This window comes from Muscardinus avellanarius, assembly GCF_963383645.1.
Source record: "Muscardinus avellanarius genome assembly, chromosome: 14".
NCBI lineage: Eukaryota > Metazoa > Chordata > Mammalia > Rodentia > Gliridae > Muscardinus > Muscardinus avellanarius.
Genome location: NC_137800.1, coordinates 68,744,499 through 68,764,710, shown reverse-complemented (window position 1 = coordinate 68,764,710; position 20,212 = coordinate 68,744,499). Strand labels below are relative to the sequence as shown.

General features: G+C 40.3%; 1 protein-coding gene across 3 annotated transcripts in view; it reads right to left on the bottom strand.

Moving 5' to 3' along the window:
• Positions 1-16,245: 16,245 nt before the first annotated feature.
• GCNT2 (glucosaminyl (N-acetyl) transferase 2 (I blood group)) overlaps positions 16,246-20,212 on the bottom strand; it is a gene marked incomplete at both ends in the record, with an annotated part of 91,471 nt that continues 87,504 nt past the window's right edge. For all 3 annotated transcript variants that reach the window (XM_080710746.1, XM_080710747.1, XM_080710748.1), the window contains 2 exons: positions 16,246-16,436; positions 19,872-19,964. In XM_080710746.1, coding sequence (XP_080566872.1) covers positions 16,246-16,436; positions 19,872-19,964 — 284 coding nt within the window. The remainder of the gene's footprint in view (positions 16,437-19,871; positions 19,965-20,212) is intronic.

Genomic DNA, 20,212 nt, shown 5'->3' with positions numbered 1-20,212 from the left:
CAGGTGAGAGCCGTTACCCGCATTTTTCGCGGACCCCCCAACTTACCAGGGGACTTACCGGTGCACCTTCCCTGACGACAGCAAGTTCTGAGCTTCACGCACGGGAGCTGATTTTTCCCCGTACGGGCCACCAGTTGTCGCGTCCCTCGACCAGCGATTAAGACACGACACGAAGCTCTTCTTGCAAGCTGTTTATTCAGGATACTCGTAATAACGGAATGGCGAAGATCTGCCTCGCGCAGGGCATTATAAACATTAACTCCCCCAATCACTTCTTGCCACATCTCACTCACTCACTGGCTCACGCTCATCAGGTCACCACCACGTCATGTGTTACGCAACCCTAGCCTCCAAATATGGAGTTGCTTCCTGCACAGCCATGTGCCTAATCAAGCTCAGAGGCAGGAAGCCGGCGCCATCTTTCAATGGCGGCTCACCACAGGTCTGGGAGTGTAGCCCAGAGGTAGAAGAGTTTCCAGGAACCTCAGTAAAACACACACACACACACACACACACACACACACACACACTCATCAAAATTAATTCTAGAAGAAATTAAAACTCTAAATATATGATTTTCTTTGGAAAAAATAGAGAAAGATGCCAAAGGGTTCTTTCACAACTCTAACAAACAAATATGCAACCCACAAATAAACATCTAGAAAATTTATCGAGGTTAAATACAGGGTGATAATTATACTTGTCAATACTACTTATACTTATAGTGTTGTGATAATATAATCTGGCCTAGCATAGTGGCGCACGCTTGTAATTCCCGTGCTTGGGAGGTGGAGACAGGAGGATCGTGCAGGTTTGAAGCCAGCCTTGCTGGCTTAAGAGACCCTGTTTCCAAATAAAAAATATAAAAATAAAAATAGGTCTGGAACTGTAACCCGGAGTTAGAAGGGTTAGAAACCCCAGTACCACAAAAAAAAAAAAAAAGAAAGAAAGAAAGAAAGAAAGAAAGAAAAAGAAAGAAAAAAGAAAAAGAAAAAAGAAACTTTAAAAATAAAATGCCTTGGGTTAATGTTTTAAAATATTTTTATTCTTGAAAATGTCAAACACAAAAAAAATTATAGAGTAGTAATTAACCCTCAGTACCTGTCAACAAGTAGCAATAATTATATAGAGAACTAATCATGATCCATTTCTTCACCTTCCCTCAGATTATTTTGCAGCAGATATTGATATTAAATCACTCAACTCTTAAGTATTTCTAGATATATTGTTAAAAGATAGATAATAGGTGGGCGCAGTGGCACACACCTGTGATCCCAGCTCCTCCAGAGGCTGAGGCAGGAGGACTGAAAGTCTGAGGCCAGCCTGGGCAATTGTAGGGAGACTGTCTCAAAACTAAGAAAGGTCTGGGGATGTAGCTCAGTGGCCAAGCACTATCCTGGCATGTTAAAGGCTTGAGTTCAATCCCCAGGATCACCAAAAGAAAAAATAGACAATAGATAAAGATAGATTTATATGATAGTTTCTGTAGGTTCTGTGGAATATAGAATTCAACATTGTGGAGAGAACAACTTCCCAGATAAGAGCTGACAATTGATGAAGGAAATGTGTAGACTGGGAGGGGAAAAGAACACTTGAAAGAGTTGAACATTTGAAAAATAATTACAATTATTTTACAGATTAATTTGAGGGTTTTGAAAAATGCAGTGATAATTATATATGAAAATAAGTAACTGAATCTGGGATCACAGCTAGTGGGGGCATGTGTGCTTAGCCATGAGTTTCTGGGTTCCATCCCACAAACAGACAAACAAACAAACACTAACTTTTAAAAACCAAAGTGATAATTAAGCAAAACAGTGTTTAAGAGAAAGTAAAAGTACAGTTTTGTATAATAGCTTCATAGTTTTGATAATTTAAATGCAGACAATTTAGCTGGGTATGGTGAGGTATGTCTGTAATTCCAGTACTTGGGAGTCTGAGACAGGAGGATCACAGGTTTGAAGACAGCCTCAGCAATATAGAGAGACTTTCAGCTACCTAGTGAGACCTTATTTCAAAACAAAACAAAATAAATATATAAATAAATAAATAAATAAATAAATAACATGGGTTCGGGGTGTAGCTTGGGGTAGAATGGCATTAGGCTCAACCCCAGTATCACAAAAATAAACAAACCATTTAAGATCATTATAATTAAAAAAAAAAGAGGGAGTGAAGGGAAGCTTGTGAGTTGAAGATAAACAATCCAATTCTAAACAAGGTGCTACTTTCTCTTTTTCTTTTCTTTTTTTTTTTTTCTTTTTGTGGCACTGGGGGTAGAACCCAAGGGCTTTTCTACCTCCGGGCTATACTCCCAGACCTATTTTGTATTTTATTTGGAAACAGGGTCTCACAAAGTTGCTGAGAGCCTCACTCAGTAGCTGAGGCTGGCTTCGAACCTGTGCGATCCTCCTGTCCCAGCCTCCCAAGCGCGGGGATTACAAGCGTGCGCCACCACGCCCAGCTGCTACTTTCTTTTTGAGATGTGTGTGGGGTATTGCCCAGCCTGGCTTTATATTCCTGGCCTCAAGAGATTCTCCTGCCTCAACCTTCAAAGTAGCCGCCACTGTGCTGGGCTTGGGTATTGCTTTTTCTGTGTGTGGTACTGCAGATTGAATTCAGGGCACTGTACCACTGAGATACACCCACTCCCAGCCCTTTGTATTTTTTATCTTGAAACAAGGTCTTGTTAAGTTATCCTGTGCTAGCCTCAAACTTGTGATGCTCCTGTCTCACCCCTCACATACTGGGATTACAGGCATGTGCCACTGTGCCCGGTGCAGAGTGTTACTTTTTTAAATGTCCTAATTTAATATATCAAAGCATGGCAGGGTAAATATAGCATTTACATGAAAGTCATCAATAAGGGAAACAGATAAAATATGATGCTATTAGGCCGGGCGTGGTGGCGCACGCTTGTAATCCCCGCGCTTGGGAGGCTAAGACAGGAGGATCGCACAGGTTCGAAGCCAGCCTCAGCTACTTAGTGAAGCTCTCAGCAACTTAGTGAGACCCTGTTTCCAAATAAAATATTAAAAAAAAAAAAGGTCTGGGACTATAGCTCGGAGGTAGAAAGCCTCTGGGTTCCACCCCCAGTACCACCCCCCCCCAAAAAAAAATATATATATAAAATGCTATTGCCTTTGCCTTTTAGGACTGCATATGGAGAGAGGTGCCATGATAACTATTCATTATAAGAAGGCTTTTAATAACATTTGCTTCCAAAATCATCATTGCATATCACCTTGATTTTATTTATTTATTTATTTATTTATTTATTTATTGGTGGTACTAGGGGTGGAACCCAGAGGCTTTCTACCTCCGGGCTATACTCCCAAACTTATTTTATATTTTATGTGGAAACAGGGTCTCACTAAGTTGCTGAGAGCAACTTCTCAAAATAAAAAATGAGAAGGGCTTGGGTATAGCTCAGTGGTAGAGCTCCCCTCAGTTCAATTCCCAGTACTCCGCCCCCCACACACATTCACACTAAAATAAAAAAATTGAATGAGTGAACAAAACAGAAATTAGAAAGGAAAATCATGTTCACTTGGAATCTTGTTAAGTGTAATCCAGAAATACTCATCTGGAGTGTCGATGTCTTGGGACCAGTGGAGCAGCTCGATGGTTGTTTTATTAAAAAGAGCAAAATGGACAAATTTCCAAGTAAGGGCAAAGTAAGGCGAGTCAAAGTGGATTTTTAGTTAATTTGGTGGTTTTCTTTTTTCCTATACCTCCTTAGGACAAAAGATTTTGCTTTGGTTCTGTGCTTGCCCTGAGCATATTTAATCTTTTTTTTTTTTTTTTTTTTTTTTGGTGGTACTGGGAGTAGAACCCAGGGGCTTTCTACCTCCAGGCTACACTCCCAGCCCTATTTTATATTTTATTTGAAGCAGGGTCTCACTAAGTTGCTGAGAGCCTCACTAAGTAGCTGAGGCTGGCTTCGAACCTGGGCAATCCTCCTGTCTCAGCCTCCCAAGCGAGGGGATTACAAGCATGCGCCACCACGCCCGGCTTCTGAGCATATTTAATCTTAAGGAGGATCCTTCCAGGTTTCTCTCCTCTCAAGTTGGAGAACTCTCTTGAGTGTGGTCATTTTTAAGGGTTAGGAAACTTTTTATCTAAGGAGTTCTGTGTCACGCGGGGCACATGTAGGCACTTGGCTACAGGTTTTCCTGTTGAATAATTGAATGAGGAGATACATTCTCTCATCCAGTCTTGACGGGTCCCTGGCAAGTTTGGACTGGGGGATCTTTGTACCATCTCCTATGGATTTTGTTGAAGACAGAATCTCTATGTAAACTGTGAAGTACTGAAGATTGAGGGCTGTTAAGGTGATGTGATTACCCTACTAATTTGATTATTAATGCATTTTCAACTATGCCTCTATAGGTAGATTGACATATCCTCATGTAAGTTTTCTAGATAGTTGAAATGCGTGCGTGTGTGCGTGTGCGCGTGCGTGTGTGCGTGTGTGTGTGTGTGTGTGTGTGTGTGTGTGCGTGTAGTACTAGGGATTGAACTTGAGGACATTTCACCTCTCAGCTACATCCCCATTCCTTTTTTTTTGTTTGTTTTGAAACAGGATCTTGCCAAGTTACCATGCATTGGCCTCAAACCTGGAACTGTTCTGTCTTGACCTTCCAAGTACTAAGATTATAGGTGTGCACCACCAAGCCCAGCATGAAATGCAGTGTGTGTGAGTGTGTGTGTGTGTGTGTGTGTGTGTGTGTGTAGTAGTAGTAGTAGTAGTAGTAGTAGTAGTAGGGACTGAACTCAGAGCCATTCTACCTCTGAGCTGTACCTCCAGCCCTGTTTTATTGTTTATTTTGAAATGGGGTCTCACTAAGTTGTGAAGGAACTCACTAAGTTGTTGAAGCTGTCCTCAAACCTGCGATCCTCTTGTCTCAGCCTCCCAAGTGCGGGGATTACAAGTGTGTGCGACCACACCCTACTGAAATGCATTTCTTTTATAAGCCAATTTTGTCTTTTAATTTTTGATGATTTTTCTAAAAAATAGTGTCTTTTCTCAGCCTCCTTCAATAAGAAATATAAAAGATAAATGATTCCTGATGATCCTCTGAATCACATAAGGAAATTCATTTTATCACAATTTTAAAAAATGGCTGTTTAATTCACATTATGTTTTGTTTTTATTTGTAGCCACTTTTCTTTTTCTGACCCTGAGACCTCGATCCTTCTATGATGTTGATGATGACAATGATTACAAGTTCACTGAGTTTTTAGGAACCAAACCCTGTATCATGTACATATGGGGGGGTGTATAGTTGCATGCACATGTGTGTGCAGAAGTGTGATGTTTTGACTGGCATGTGTAGCCAAAAATGCTCAGTAAAGATATTTTGGATTAGTGAGATATTAGTATATTTGCGTATTGGGTTCCCAACGTTTCAACCCAAGTTTAAACACTAAACCTTTCTGCCCAGGAATCTTAGGCTTCAAAACTTCAAGCTAAATAGACCTTTCACATTAGACCTCTACAAAAAAAATATATAGAACACTGGGAAAAAAATCAAAGAAGACCTTAGGAGATGAAAAGATCTTTCATGCTCTTGAATAGGCAGACTAAATATCATCAAAATGGCCATTCTTTCATATGGCATAGGTTCAACACTTCAACTCATAGGCACAGGTAAAAACTTTCTTAGCAAGACCCCAAAGGCACAAGAAAGTAAAAGAAGGATGAATATGATTGCATTAAACTGAAGAGCTTCTGTACAGCAAAGGAAACTATCAAGAACCTCAACAGAGAGCCAACAGAATGTGAGGAAATTTTTGCCACGTACTCTTTTGATAGAGGATTAATATCTAGGATATACAAAGAGCTCAAGAAACTCAGTGCAAAGAAAACAAATAGCCAAGCTGGGCATGGTGGTGCACGCTTGTAATCCCAGCATTTGGGAGGCTAAGACAGGAGGATCAGGGTTTGTGGATAGCCTCAGCTACTTAGGGAGGTCCTCTGCAACTTAGTGAGACCCTGTTTTCAAATAAAGAATAAAACATAGGGCTAGAACCCAGAGGTAATGCCCCTGGATTCCATCTCCAGTACCGCAAAAAAAAAAAAAAAAAAAAAGACAACCCATTCAAAAAATGGGCAAGTGAACTAAATAGGCACTTCATAAAAGAAATTCAAATGGCCAGTAAATGTATGAAAAAATGTTCGACATCATTACAATCAGAGAGATGCAAATCAAAACTACCCTGAGATTTCACCTAACTCAAAATAGAATGGCAATCATTAAAAACACAAACAACAACAAATGCTGGCAAGGGTACAGAGAAGTGGAAACTCTAATACATTGTTGGTGGGATTTCAAATTAGTGCAACCACTTTGGAAAACAATATGGAGGATCCTCAGAAGAGTGGGAATGAACCTACCATATGACCCAGCAATACCACTTCTGGGTATCTACCCCAAAGAATGGAAACCAAACTACCAAACTAATGTATGTGTATCTATGTTCATAGCCACACATTCACCATTGCCAGACTATGGAACCAGCCAAGATGTCCATCAGCAGATGAATGGATTACAAAACCATGGGATATGTACACAATAAAATTTTACTCAGCCATAAAGAAGAACAAAATTGTGTCATTTGCGGGAAAATGGACAAAACTGGAGAACATTATGCTAAGTGAGATTAGCCAATCACAAAAAGTAAAAAATCAGATGCTTTCCATGATATTCAGAAGCTAGGGAGAAAAAAGGTCATAGGAGGAACTCTAGATGAAGAAGGAGAAACCAGATGAGCAAATAAAGCGACCTAAGTAAGGGGGTGGGGGAGGGGAAGAGGGAAATTTCCTAATGTACATGATGTACATTCACAAACATATCAGAGTCAATCAGTAAGCCAAACATGAGAAGGAGGGAGGGGGAGGGAATGGGTGGGAAAGGAGAAGGGCTAAATTTGTGATGTGTGCATGTATGCCTCTACCATCTTGTATTCCATTAAGATGTATGACTACAATGCACTCATAAATACTTTTTTAAAAAATTGGCTTATACACGACAGAAAGGCAAGTATAGTCAGCTTCACCAATAGCATCCTCCTTTCAAAGGCATCCTTGTTTCAAGGCCAAAACTCAGCCCTCAAAGGTTGGACACTAAAGCCTTTTCCAATTGGCTTGACCTCTTAATCCTTCGGCCATTCTGACCAGAAGAGGGAGTTGTTACGATAGGAGCCTTACAGTTTAGGAGTTAGTCTTCCCCATCTCTAGTGTTCCCTTCTATGCAGATGGATCCCTACTCACTTCTCATTTGACATATACCACTATATTAAATTCTAGCAGTTCAAAAAAAAGAAGAGTAGTAAATTTTTTCTCACCTTTTGACATAATACGTGAAAAGAAAACAATGAAAAAAAATGTTGCCAATAATTCTTATTGGCCAAAAATGAGATAGCAATAGTGATTTTAAAAAAACATTAAAATTGTAATATAGTTATACATATTTTCTGATATTCTGACTCAACTCAATGACAGGCTTCTAGAAAATAACTGTGGTTTATTTATTTATTTATTTATTTTTGTGGTACTGGGGGTGGAACCCAGGGGCTTTTCTACCTCTGGCTACACTCCCAGACCTATTTTATACTTTATTTGTAAACAGGGTCTCACTAAGTTGCTAAGAGCCTCACTAAGTAGCTGAGGCTGGCTTCGAACCTGTGTGATACTCCTGTCTCAGCCTCCCAAGGGCTGGAATTACAAGCATGTGCCACCATGCCTGGCTCACAGTGGTTTATCTTTTATTTTTATTTTTTGTTACTGGGAATTGAACCCAGGGGCATTCTACCTCCAAGCTACACCCTCAAACTTTTTTATTTTATTTTATTATTTTTTGAAGTACTGGGGATGGAACCCAGGGGCATTCTACCTCCGAGCTCCACCCCCCAGCCCTATTTTTTATTCTTTATTTTCGAACAGGGTATCACTGAGTGGTAGAGGGCCCCATAAGTAGCTGAGGCTGGCTTCGAACCTGTGCAATCCTCTTGTCTAAGCCTCCCAAATGCTGGGATTACAAGCATGTGCCACCATGTCCGGCTTTATTTTTGCTTTGAAACAGTGTCTTACTAGGTTGCTAAGAGTCTCACTACTTGCTGAGGCTGTCTTCAAACCTGAAATCTTTCTGTCTCAGTCTCCCACGTACTGGGGTTATAAGTATGCATCACCATACCCCGTTAGATAACTGTGTTAAATTTCCAACATTATGCATGATAGTTCAACATGCCCTTTAATATTGGAAACAACACAAAGAGAGCTACTATCACTTCCTCCATTTAAAATTGCATTGCAAGCCGGGCGTGGTGGTGGTGCACGCTTGTAATCCCCGTGCTTGGGAGGCCGAGACAGGAGGATCGTGCAGGTTCGAAGCCAGCCTCAGCTACTTAGTGAGACCCTGTTTCCAAGTAAAATATAAAATAGGTCTGGGAGTATAGCCTGGAGGTAGAAAGCCTCTGGGTCCCATTCCCAGTACCAATAAATAAATAAATACATTAATTAATTAAATAAAATTGCATTGCAAAATTTATGCCAAAACAAGGTGACAAAAAATAAATAAATAAAAAGGCAAAAAGATTGTTAAACACTGAGAAGAGGAAATTGTTATCTATCGAAAAGTATCAGAAAAGCCGGGCGTGGTGGTGCACGCTTGTAATCCCAGCATTTGGGAGGCTGAGACTGGAGGATCGTGGTTCACAGACAGCCTCAGCTACTTAGGGAGGCCCTCTGCAACTCAGTGAGACCCTGTTTCAAAATTAAGAATAAAAATTTGGGCGGGGGGGTGTAGCTCAGAGGACATATGCCTCTGGGTTCCATCCCCAGACTTGAAAAAAAAAAAAAAAGAGAAGTATCAGAAAATTTGAGATGTAATACATTGAGAAATTGTTGGAAATAATGAAAAGATTCAATAAAATGTCCACAAAGGGGATCAGAGTTGATTGATTTCCTTTAAATGGCTAGTAACAAAATAGAAATACTTGTAAAAAGTATCTACTTTCCAGTAGGCATCAAACCCTCTGTCACACATGGTAATAAACATAGCATGACACATCCAAAACCCGCCCAAGAAAAATTACATTAGCAAAGGACAAAGAAGCATCTGAGTAAATGGTTGTATTGACAGCTTGATGCTGTCCACACACAACTACTCCTAAAATTAATCAGTATAAATATTGTGCAGACCCCACCGAAATCCCAGCAGGAATTCTCAAGGAACTCGAAAAGCTGTTTCTTATATTTGTCTAAAAATAAATGAGTCAAAATAACTAAGAAAATGTTGAAAAACAACATTAAGAGGTTTTTTGTATCCTGTTACATATCAGAGATCTTATGGTAATTTTTAAAGCACAATATTGGCAACTGGACATGGCTGTGCAGTACTTGGGAGGCTGAAACAGGAGCATTACAGGTTTGAAGCCAGTCTAAACAACTCAGTGAAAGCCTGATTCAAAATGAAAAATAAAATAGGGCTGGGGGTGTAGCTCAGAGATAAAATGTCTCTGGGTTTGATCTCCAGGACCAAAACCAAAACAGAACAAAAAATTCATACTATTGACACATGAGTATACAAAATGGTAACAGAACAGAAAAAAAATTTAGAAAAAAACCTCCTAAGTTTGTGAACATTTAATACATGATTGTGGTTTTTGTGTTAGTGTTTCTCATCAGTGGAAAGATGATGTTGGGATAAAATTTGTTTTCTCTAGTGGAGTAAGAAATTAGTTTCTTATCTGAAATCATATGACAAAATAAGTTACATATGATATGAATGCTAGAGAGTTAAACATAGCAGGGGAGAAACTACAAAAGTTAGCAATAAAATAATAGAAGTTTTGGAACAGTTTTGGGTGGGAAACAAGTTACAGTAAGGCTTTCCAAAAATAGACTTGTGCATGGATATTAGCTTTCAAGAGAGTATTGTTGAATTCAATACTTATGGAGAAAGAGCAGGAATCAGGATTGAGCAGAGGATTGGGGCTGTGATGCAGTCACTAGAAGTCCTTGGTACACTCTACAGGGAGCTCATAAACTGCAGTGAGCCCAAGTTTGGGCAAGGGCATTGGATCTTTAAAACCCTCACCATCCAGATATTGGATGTAGGCCCACCCTAGAAGGCATGTGAGCTTGGGTGAGGGCCTCTCTTAGGCTGAGGGCCATATCCAGAAGCTGGGGAATGAGTGCTTCAATCTTAGGAAAATCATACTGTACACTGCTGCATCCACTACAGCCCATACTTGAGTGTTTAGGGTCAAGTTTTTCATATAGCTTTGGAGAACAGCAACCCCAAGATCGGGTGCACATCCTTTTTGGGGGCAAACATCTGAAAGGAAGATGAGTAGAATGACCTACGGCTTCTACCACTGCTGCTGGTCCTAAAGCTATGAACAATACGTGCCATGTTTTTCTTCTATTTCTCATTTCCCCTTCCTCTTATCCTTGGACGGCACCTCTGCTAACCTGGATGTCTTGCGAAGTGACTCTGATCCTCACTGAGACTGGAGGATCGTGGTTTGTGGACAGCCTCGGCTACTTAGTGAGGCTCTCTGCAACTTAGTGAGACCCTGTTTCAAAGTAAAGAATAAAAAAACAGGGCAGGGGGTGTAGCTCGGTGGTCGAATGCCCCTGGGTTCCATCCCCAGACTTGCAAAAAAAAGGGGGGGGCATGATGGCACACATCTGTAATCCCAGCACTAGGGAGGCTAAGCCAGGAGGAGTGCAGGTTCAAGGCCAGCCTCAGCAACTTAGCAAGACCCTGTTTCAAAAAAATTTTTAAAAAGGGCCGGGGGTTTAGTATGGAGGTGGAATGCTCCTTGGTTCAATCCCTAGTACAAAAACAAAATAAAACAAAATATGAAAAAGGCTGAGCCCCTCTGGTCACCAGGTATTTCTCAGGTCATACATACTGCTCCCTTCCATCTACCCTTGAGACTAGATTTAAAAAAAAAAAAAAACAGCTAGAGATGCTCAAGTGGAATGTCTTGTAATGCCAGAAAGTAAAAAAGTATATGTAAGGGAAAAAAAAAACCATATTGATAGAGGGATGTCAAAAGGATTCAGGAGCAAATGAAAGAGTGACCAATGACCAAAGCTAGAACAATTTGACATAGATAGATGATAGACAGATAGATGATAGACAGACAGATGATATATTGGTAGGATAGTATTGATTATAACCTAAAGTGTAAATTAAATATCCACAAGTTCATACTGACATAAATGAATAAGTAAGTAACTTGGGGAAAGGAGGTAAGTCTGTACAGAAGACTTCCAAATCCTCTATGTAGATATTCTACTCTAAGAGCGGTATCTGTACTTAATGACTTTCTTCAGAAAGGGGGAGGTGGGGAAAGGGATAGATACTTTAGAGAGAAGAAATGTGAGCAAGGCCACTTCAGCCAGGTGATAAAAACCAGAACCATCAGCATGAGGTCGATAGCATCTGCCCTGGATTTGAGAAGATGGAAATGGTACTTTACCTCTGTACGCTTTCCCATGCTCCCAGATCTAGTCCAAATATGAGAAAAACGTCAGGCAAAATGAACTTGGGGACATTTTGCAAAATACCTGACCAGAGCTTCTCAAAATTATCTAAGTCATCAAGAAGGAAAGTGTAAGAAATAGTCACTGCAGAACAGAGCCTGCTGGAGACATGATCACCAAATCTAATGCGGTATCCTGGATGAGTCCCTGGAACAGAAGGGAATTAGGCAAAGAGTAACAAAACCTACAAGTGATGTGCACATGTGCTTATGTATCACTTTGAATCTCACTGTGATGCAAAATTATAATGCACCAATGAAAGTATAAGAAAGATGTAAGGAAATTTAAAGTATGAAGTTTAATAGTAATTTGTCAACATTGGCTCCTTAATATTAACAAATGTACCATTCTATTATATTTTGTTAATAATAGGGGGAACAAAGTGTGGGATATTTAGGAACTCTCAGTAGTATCTCTGTCTCCTCCTCTTCCTCCTCCTCCTCCTCCTCCTCTTCCTCCTTCCTGTGGGTCTGGGGATGGAACCCAGAGGCATTTGACCTCTGAGCTACACCCCCTGCCCAATTTTTTTATTCTTTATTTTGAAACAGGGTCTCACTGAGTTGCGGAGGGCCTTACTAAGTAGCTGAGGCTGTCCGCGAACCGCGATCCTCAGGTCTCAGCCTCCCAAATGCTGGGATTACAAGTATGCGCCACCACGCCTGGCTTCTCTGTATCCTTCTAAAGTTATTCTAAAATAAAAAAGTTTATTTGAAAAAGGCCCAAAGTATAGCTAGGCATGGTGGCACACTTGAGAGATTGAGACAGAAGGATCACAAGTTCAAGGCCAGCCTTAGCAATTGAGCTAGACCTTGTTTAAAAACAAAAGGGCTAGAGGGTAGCTTGGATGAAGAATGCTCCTGGGATAAATTTCTAGTACCAAAATAAATACATAAATAAATAAATAAGTTCCAAAACAGCAGGTCACAAAAAATATATTCTACTACATACCTACATATAATCAACTTATTTTTGGGAAAAAAGTCGGTCGTGCGTGTGTGTGTGTGTGTATGTGTGTGTGTGTGCATGTGTGTGTTTCCACTCTATATAAACACATACCCACAGCTGATGTCTATCTATCATAGATCCCCAAACTTACTGGCTTGCTGCCCCTTTTTCAGAAAACAAAACAAAAAAACAAAAAAGCAAGACTACCCAGTGTCTCTGTGGGTGCTTCTACCACCCCTTATTTTTATTCAATACCCCCAATTGCACTTGAGGCTACTACCACCCCTTGGATCATTCCAGAATCCCTTCCAGGGGCAGATGCCCCCAGCTTTAGTAATCTATCTGCTGTCTAATATGGTACTAAAAATAAATAATAAATAAATAAATAAATAAATAAATAAATAAATCCAAAACAAGAGATTGCAAAAACATACCATTTCTATTACATATCTACATATTCAACTTACTTTGCCACTAATCCCATGTGTTCATTTAAATCATTTAAACCTGAATGAAATTTAAAAGAAAATTTGTCAATTATGCTGAGAAAAAAATTAGCCTCATTCAAGCACTCAGTAGCTTATATGAAGAGCTGCCATATTGGAAAGCATAGATAAAGAAAATTTTCATCATTGCAAAAATTCTTTTGGACACTACTTCTGAAAGGTATACACACCTATAAGTGTGTATGTAACTAGCTGGGAAAAGTACTTAAGAAGATACATCAAAGAGCAATTTCCTCTAGGTAGAGTATCTCACTTTTTATTCTATATTTTTATGTGCTATTTCACTTTTATTAGGTATTTTGTATTATTTCCATGGTTATGGGCATATATTCTTATTCTTTTTGTAGTCCGAATTTTGTAGACTTAAAATATTTTTGTTTAAAAATGGTACATAAGATGCCCTTTAAATAAATGTTTTCCTCAATATTTGTCATGATTTATGTGTCCATTAAAGCAGTATTTATTTAGCAAACTTAGAGCTGAAATACTGCTCAAAAACTTTGGCATTTGACAAGTGATTTTGGTAATATAAACATGAATCTTTCCCCTAAATTGTATCTTGAGTTTAATAAAGGCAAATAATAATATAACTTATTCTTGCCTCAAATTTTAGAATTTTGTGCCCAATCTAAATAAAGTTGATTTTTGCTTCACCCTCTATCATTTCCCAATTACTCTCCCCAAAACCCCACAAAGGAAAGTGCAGTTATTTTTTAGTGAATGGAAAGTTTTAGACAGATACGCATTTGTGAATGCATTTCCCCCCCCAGTGCTAAAAGACTTGCATTGTTGAACATTTTAATGCAATGAACAAACCATACACAAGACCCTCATAGGTGGAAAACAATATATTAATTTATTTTCAAGAAAAAACACAAAACATTACCAAACACAAAGATGGCTACAGTAGTTTTAGGGCATTCCCATGGGCTAGCAGAAATCCACTAGCCAAAACATTCCAATCTTCCAATATTAGAGTATCTAAGATACAGGAGAGATGACCAGCTACGAACATGTAAACATCTTCTATGCCAGAAAAACTTCTCATCCCACATAATAAAGATCCAGTGTAAAACATCTTTTCTTCTCAGGTGTTATCATTTAAATAATGAGTTGAAAAGAGACCATTTTTAGACTTCACTCTTGACCCTTGACATATTCCCTGCACTTTGACACTTTCCTATACAATTTCATGGTTTTTTTTTTTTTTTTTTTAGTAGTAGGGAAAAAAAAGCTCTTCAAAGTCATTCCCTTTAAATGTGATTAACATTCAACAGGTACCATTATAGAAAAAATAAAATCATATTAATTAAATGTATCATCTGTTGTAGTAATTATTTTTCATTAGCACAAATAAATATTTAGGAACTCAGTAGATTAGAGAAATACAAAAGTAGACTTCACATCCTTCTTAGGTGACAGAACTTTTACTCAATAGTAACACTGAGACTGTTCTTAAACTCTGCCTTCTCTGGTATATTAAAATAAGACTTTATTAGCCGGGCATGGTGGCGCACACTTGTAATCCCCGCGCTTGGGAGGCTGAGACAAGAGGATCACACAGGTTCGAAGCCAGCCTCAGCTACTTAGTGAGGCTCTCAGCAACTTAGTGAGACCCTGTTTCCAAATAAAGTATAAAATAGGCCTGGGAGTATAGCCTGGAGGTAGAAAAGCTCCTGGGTTCTACCCCCAGTACCACACACACACACCAAAAAAAAAAAAAAAAAAAAATAGGGCTTTATTTTACCTTCTTTTGATATTCCATCTCAGGAAATGAACTAAGACTAGTAAGAGAACCTCAACTCTAGAACAAAGAATTTGTTTCCTAATGTTTCCTAAGCTAAGTCTCAGCTACTTCTTCTGCAAAGTGAGGCTAATCACGCAAACCTCATGAGGCCATGAGGAGGTTGAGTGCAATGAGGCAGATGGAGGAGCTCGCGGAATGCTGGGAACACCGCTGGCTTTGGCTTCTGCCTCCTCCCTCCCTTTCTTTTGAATAATCGCTCATTTAACTCTCTTTTTGTCATTACTGATCTCCTTGGCCTAGTATCACAATATATAACCACATCCAGGAATGTGTTAAATACAACACGCTAATATTCTTCAGAGCAGTCTTTCCAATATTTACATTATTCCCAGGATTTTTTTTTTTTAGAGTGGAAAAGCTTCTTTTTTTATTTTCCCTCTTGTCTCAGCACAGATCTGGATATCATAGATCCTGAAGAAATATTTATTGAATGCAGAATGAATGAATGAGGGGAAAATGACAGGCATACTCAGCCCACAATGAAAAGCTCTTAAAAAACAAGGTGCTCGGATTGGAAAGCACCCAGCAATGGAAAGCTACTCAGAGAGTGCTACAGTGTAGGAAAAGCCTTGTAGGGTAGAATTTGGTCTATTTTGCAAGTAGGAGAATGTTGTAGGGGAGGAGTTGCAGAGGAAATAATTCATTCTGAAGTGTTCCAGACTTGAGTCTGGCCCCATGCAGTAGCACCTGACTTGTAGGAATACCTTCATTCTGGTGGGTTCTTTTTAAGGTTCTCAGAGGAAAACATGAAAGAGCAGTCAGAGACCATTCTGGCATCACAGTAAAAAAAATGTTCCAGGGGTCTCTTCTCTAAAGCAGCAGTGACTCTTATTTTAAAGCACACCCTGCCTTTTGTTAATGGCTTTCTACTGTACACAGAACCTCAGACATGGGTGAACTAAAAAATGCTAGTGTTGAAACTCAAGAACAAGATGTGTTCTTGTTTAACTTGAATTACAGTGTTATCCATAAGGTTGTTTTTATACCTACCATGTTTGAGCACAGAGCAGTGACTACTAATGTGTTACAAAAGATTCCTTCTCCAAAGAAATTGAATTCTTATTTTCCTACATAGGATGGTCTACCATTCTTCCTTTCTGATAGAACATATATATATATATATATATGGTGAGTATCTGGTGCAAATATCTGATGATTATCGTCACTAATCATAGCAACAGCCTAAAAAAGGTGAACATCAAGAAACCGCCAGATGAGCCCAAGTACCAGACTCGCTCTACCCAGCTATCCTGTCATGTGTGTTTCACAATGTCCAGTGGATATTTTAAGTGTACTTATGTAGCCAGGTCCTGAAGCCATGACTGTGGTCCTGAAACTCTTAATGTAACCAAGGCAGATGTCTCTTACAAAGAAAGGCTCTTCTTTTCAACTGTGATTTCCCTTCTGGTGTGAGTTGCCAGAGATCAAAAATACCAACTGGGTTGTATCGCCGTTTCACTCTGATTAAGGGTTCTTTCTCGAAGCCTTAGTTCTAGGCATTCCACAGTCAGTGGATACCTGTGAAGCTCAAATTTGTTAGCAAACAGGCTTGGCGAATTAATCAGCCACTTTAGGTCCCCGTTCCCGTAGATACAAATGCCATGGACGTAGTGGCCTGCAAAGGAGAGAGAGAGGGGGAAAAAAAACACAATTAAAATATGCTTGCTTTCAAAACCCCAGGGCCACAAGTTTGTAAAAAGGTAGGCATGCCTGATACTGGGCCAGGTATCAGGAGAGTCAAATGCAATATGATTGGGTAGTCCCAGCCCATGCAATATGATTGGGTAGTCCCAGCCCATGCAATATGATTGGGTAGTCCCAGCCCATGCAATATGATTGGGTAGTCCCAGCCCATGCAATATGATTAGGTAGTCCCAGCCCATGCAATATGATTGGGTAGTCCCAGCCCATGCAATATGATTGGGTAGTCCCTCCTATTTAGGAGGCCAAGAGAAACAGCTGAGTATTTGAATGACAGTTGAATACTACAAGGAAATAGCGTAGTAGATGTGACAGGCAATCAATGGGAGTTAAGGAAGAGGAATTCTAGATGGTACAAATGGGAGAGGTCTTCATGGTTTCGGTTGGTTAAATCTCTTTCCCGAGGCCTGTTCTAGTCTAAGTGCCTACTTTATACCTCCCCTTAGATGTAAACTAAGACTCAGAATGTAATGTTGGTACTGTACTGAGCTGTATTTTTTTCCTTTTGCAGTAGTGGGGGTTGAACCCAGGGCCTTGTACATACCAGGCGCATGCTTTACTACTGAGCTACATTTCCAGGATTTTAAAAATTAAAACATTGTTTTGGTACTGATGATTGAACCCAGGGACATTCTACTTGTAAGCTATTAACCACCTCGCCATTCAGTTTTGTTTTTTATTTTGAAGCAGGGTCTCCTTATGTTACTGAGGCTATCCTTGAATCTCTGACCCTCCTGTCTCAGCCCCCCAAGTACTGTGATTTCAGGCTTATGCTATGCCCTCATGACTTCTTTTTTCTTTTGAGAGTCTTGCTAAGTTTCCCAGTCTTGCCTAGAACTTGTAATTCTCCTGCCTCAGCCTCCCAAGAAGCTGAGATCACAAGTGTGTGCCACTGGGCTCAGCTAGCGCTGAACTTCTTAATCGTCTTCCTACAAATCCACTCCTTTGCAAATCTTCCCCATCTGAGTCCATGGTGATTATTTAGTGCCCCCACGTGTTTCTTATTCTTTCTCTTATGCCCACATCCAACCTCTCAAGCTTTAAATTATGAATAGAATTTGACCACTGATCACCACCTCCATTAGCAGCACCGGGATCCAAGCCATCTCCTTCCTGTCTCTCCAGCACAACCTCCAGTCTCTGCTTCAAGGCCACCTTCTCAATGAGGACTTCCTGGACCCCCTTTCCTTCTTCCTGATTATTTTTTTTCTTGTCACTTTTTAACAACTGATATATACATATAAGTGCCACTGAGAAAAATGCTATTTTGTATATTGTCTTTGTTTCCAGACAATTGTTTGTAGTCAGGTTAGACTCTAAGCTCTGGAAGAGGTGAGGTTTCAGATCATCTGGCTCACTTCTGAAACTCGAACCATGCCTGATAAATATTAGGTGTTAAGTGAATAGTTGTTGAGTAAAAGGATGGAGAAGGATGAGTGGAGGATCAGTGGATGGGTAGAATTGGGGACCATCAGGAGGATGGGTAGTGGTTTGAATAATTTGAAGGAAATATCTCTGGAAATTTTGTCAAGGTGGGAATTTTCTGCTAGAATAGGGAATTTTGTTGAGGATGGGTTAGAAACATGAATCATAGGAAGTTTGAGCTATTTCTAGATGCCCCCCCACCCCGGCATATAATAGAACAACTACTGGCCAAATGTAAGAGAAATGCCATGGACAAAGATATTTATCTTTTTATCACACAAGTATGAATAATCCTTGAAGATTTTGTAACAGAAGACTCAAACAATAAAATTGATTTTAACAAGATTAATCCTACAACATTTTGCAGGGCTCCTGTGAACTAGACAGAAAAGGGAAAAGGACTGTATTGTATTACTGAATCATTGCATTGCATGAACTAGCCTACTACATTTTAATTTTACCTTTTTATTTTCCTATATAGTGACTTGAAGGACAAATTTTATGCCCTTAGCCATGGAAAGCTCTCAGATATTCATTGGCATAGTGAGTACCTATTATGGTTTATACCCGTGATGTCCCCCCAAAGCTCAGGTGTTGAAAGCATAGTTCTCAATACAGTGAGGTTCAGAGGTGGGGATATGAGGCAGTGTTCGGGGCTCTGAGCTCAGTCGTAAGTGAATCCATTGATAACTAAATGAACTACAGAGAGAAAGGACCCCGTTGAAGGAAGCAGGCTACTAGGGGAGTGCCCTGGAAGTGGAAGGGTTTATCTTGTCCCCTGTTCCTTATATCAGCATTCTCTCTCTCTCTCTCTCTCTCTCTCTCTCTCTCTCTCTCTCTCTCTCCCTCTCTCTCTCTCCCTCCCTCCCTCCCTCCCTCTCTCCCTCCCTCCCCCCTCCCTCTCTCTCTCTCTCTCTCTCTGCCTTAGAGACAGCCAATCACAGGCTGAACCTCTGAAATCATGAGCCCAAATAAATCTTTCCTCTTCTAAGTTGTTTTTCTCCAGTATATATTTTTTTACAACAACCATGCAAAGCTAACAAAGCACTAAAAGAAGAAAAATGAGACATCTGTCAGAGAGGGGACTGGGCTATCCAAACTTTCCACATTTGGGTAGGTTCCCAGCCAGGGTCAACTCTTATGGCCCCCGACTATCAGATGATCAATAAAGGTCTCTAAAAAATGCAAGCCTGATTAGCCTAACCCTTCTCTACTGGGTTGAGGCCAGGTCACCAGTAATGATGAGGAGTCTGCAGGTTAGTCTCTCCCTAAGGCACGTGAACTTCTGTGGTGGGGAAGCCTAGCGATGCAGGATCCTGGTGTGGATGGCGAGGCACTCCAGTGTTACAGGTGGAGAAGCAGACTGGAGGGGGACTGCGGGGTCTTGAAGGGAGCGCGGCATCCTTGATAGAAGGATGGGAGAAAGATTAAATAGAGTAAATATTGAGAACCTGACTGATGAGAGGGATCAGTTTTCTAAGGAAAACTCAGGAGATCAAAGAGCAGAGTGATCTCCCCTCTATCCTCTCTCTTCCATGAGGAAGACAGGCCATGATAAGGATGCAGGCAGGTGAAATGCTCTATCCATTGGGAAAATATGGGTTAATTAAGGGAAGGATGTGACTACACTGTAGAGTAGGTAAAAATTTCTGTACAGTGATATAAGGATAGCACTGTCACAGTGTTGAGAGACGGACATGAGAAAGATGCTGGGTGTTTTGGAGAATTGTAGAGAAGCAGTAACTTGGCTGTCAGTGAGATACTTAAACTTATTTTCAAGACACTATGCCTTGATGCCTCTGGCTTCTCTTAATAACTGGCAGGTGGGCGTAAGGATGACAGCAGCACCATCCTAGTGAGAACGGCTACCTCCATGCAACTCCAACAAGCAGCACGGCCTGAAAGCATCAAGTAGGAGTCTCACCGTGGCAGCCCCCGTGCTTGTCTTCCATGTCGTTCCACTTCACCGCGCGGAGGTTGCCCGTCCAGGAGCCATTGGGCATCGAGCCAGGGACACCTGGTAAAAACAAAAAAGAGCAGACAAGACACCGTGAGGCCAGGAGTCGTCATTCACATTTCAAACAAATCGGTGTGCACTGTCCACACGTCTTGCCTCTTCCAAAGATCTCTAGCCGACTTAGAGGTGCCGACTCATCATCTACTTGGTATAATATCTCATTCAATCAATAAACTGTAAGAGTATTGAGAGGGCCATCCCACTCCCCTTATAAAATTAGGAATATAAGAGTATTGAGAGGGCCATCC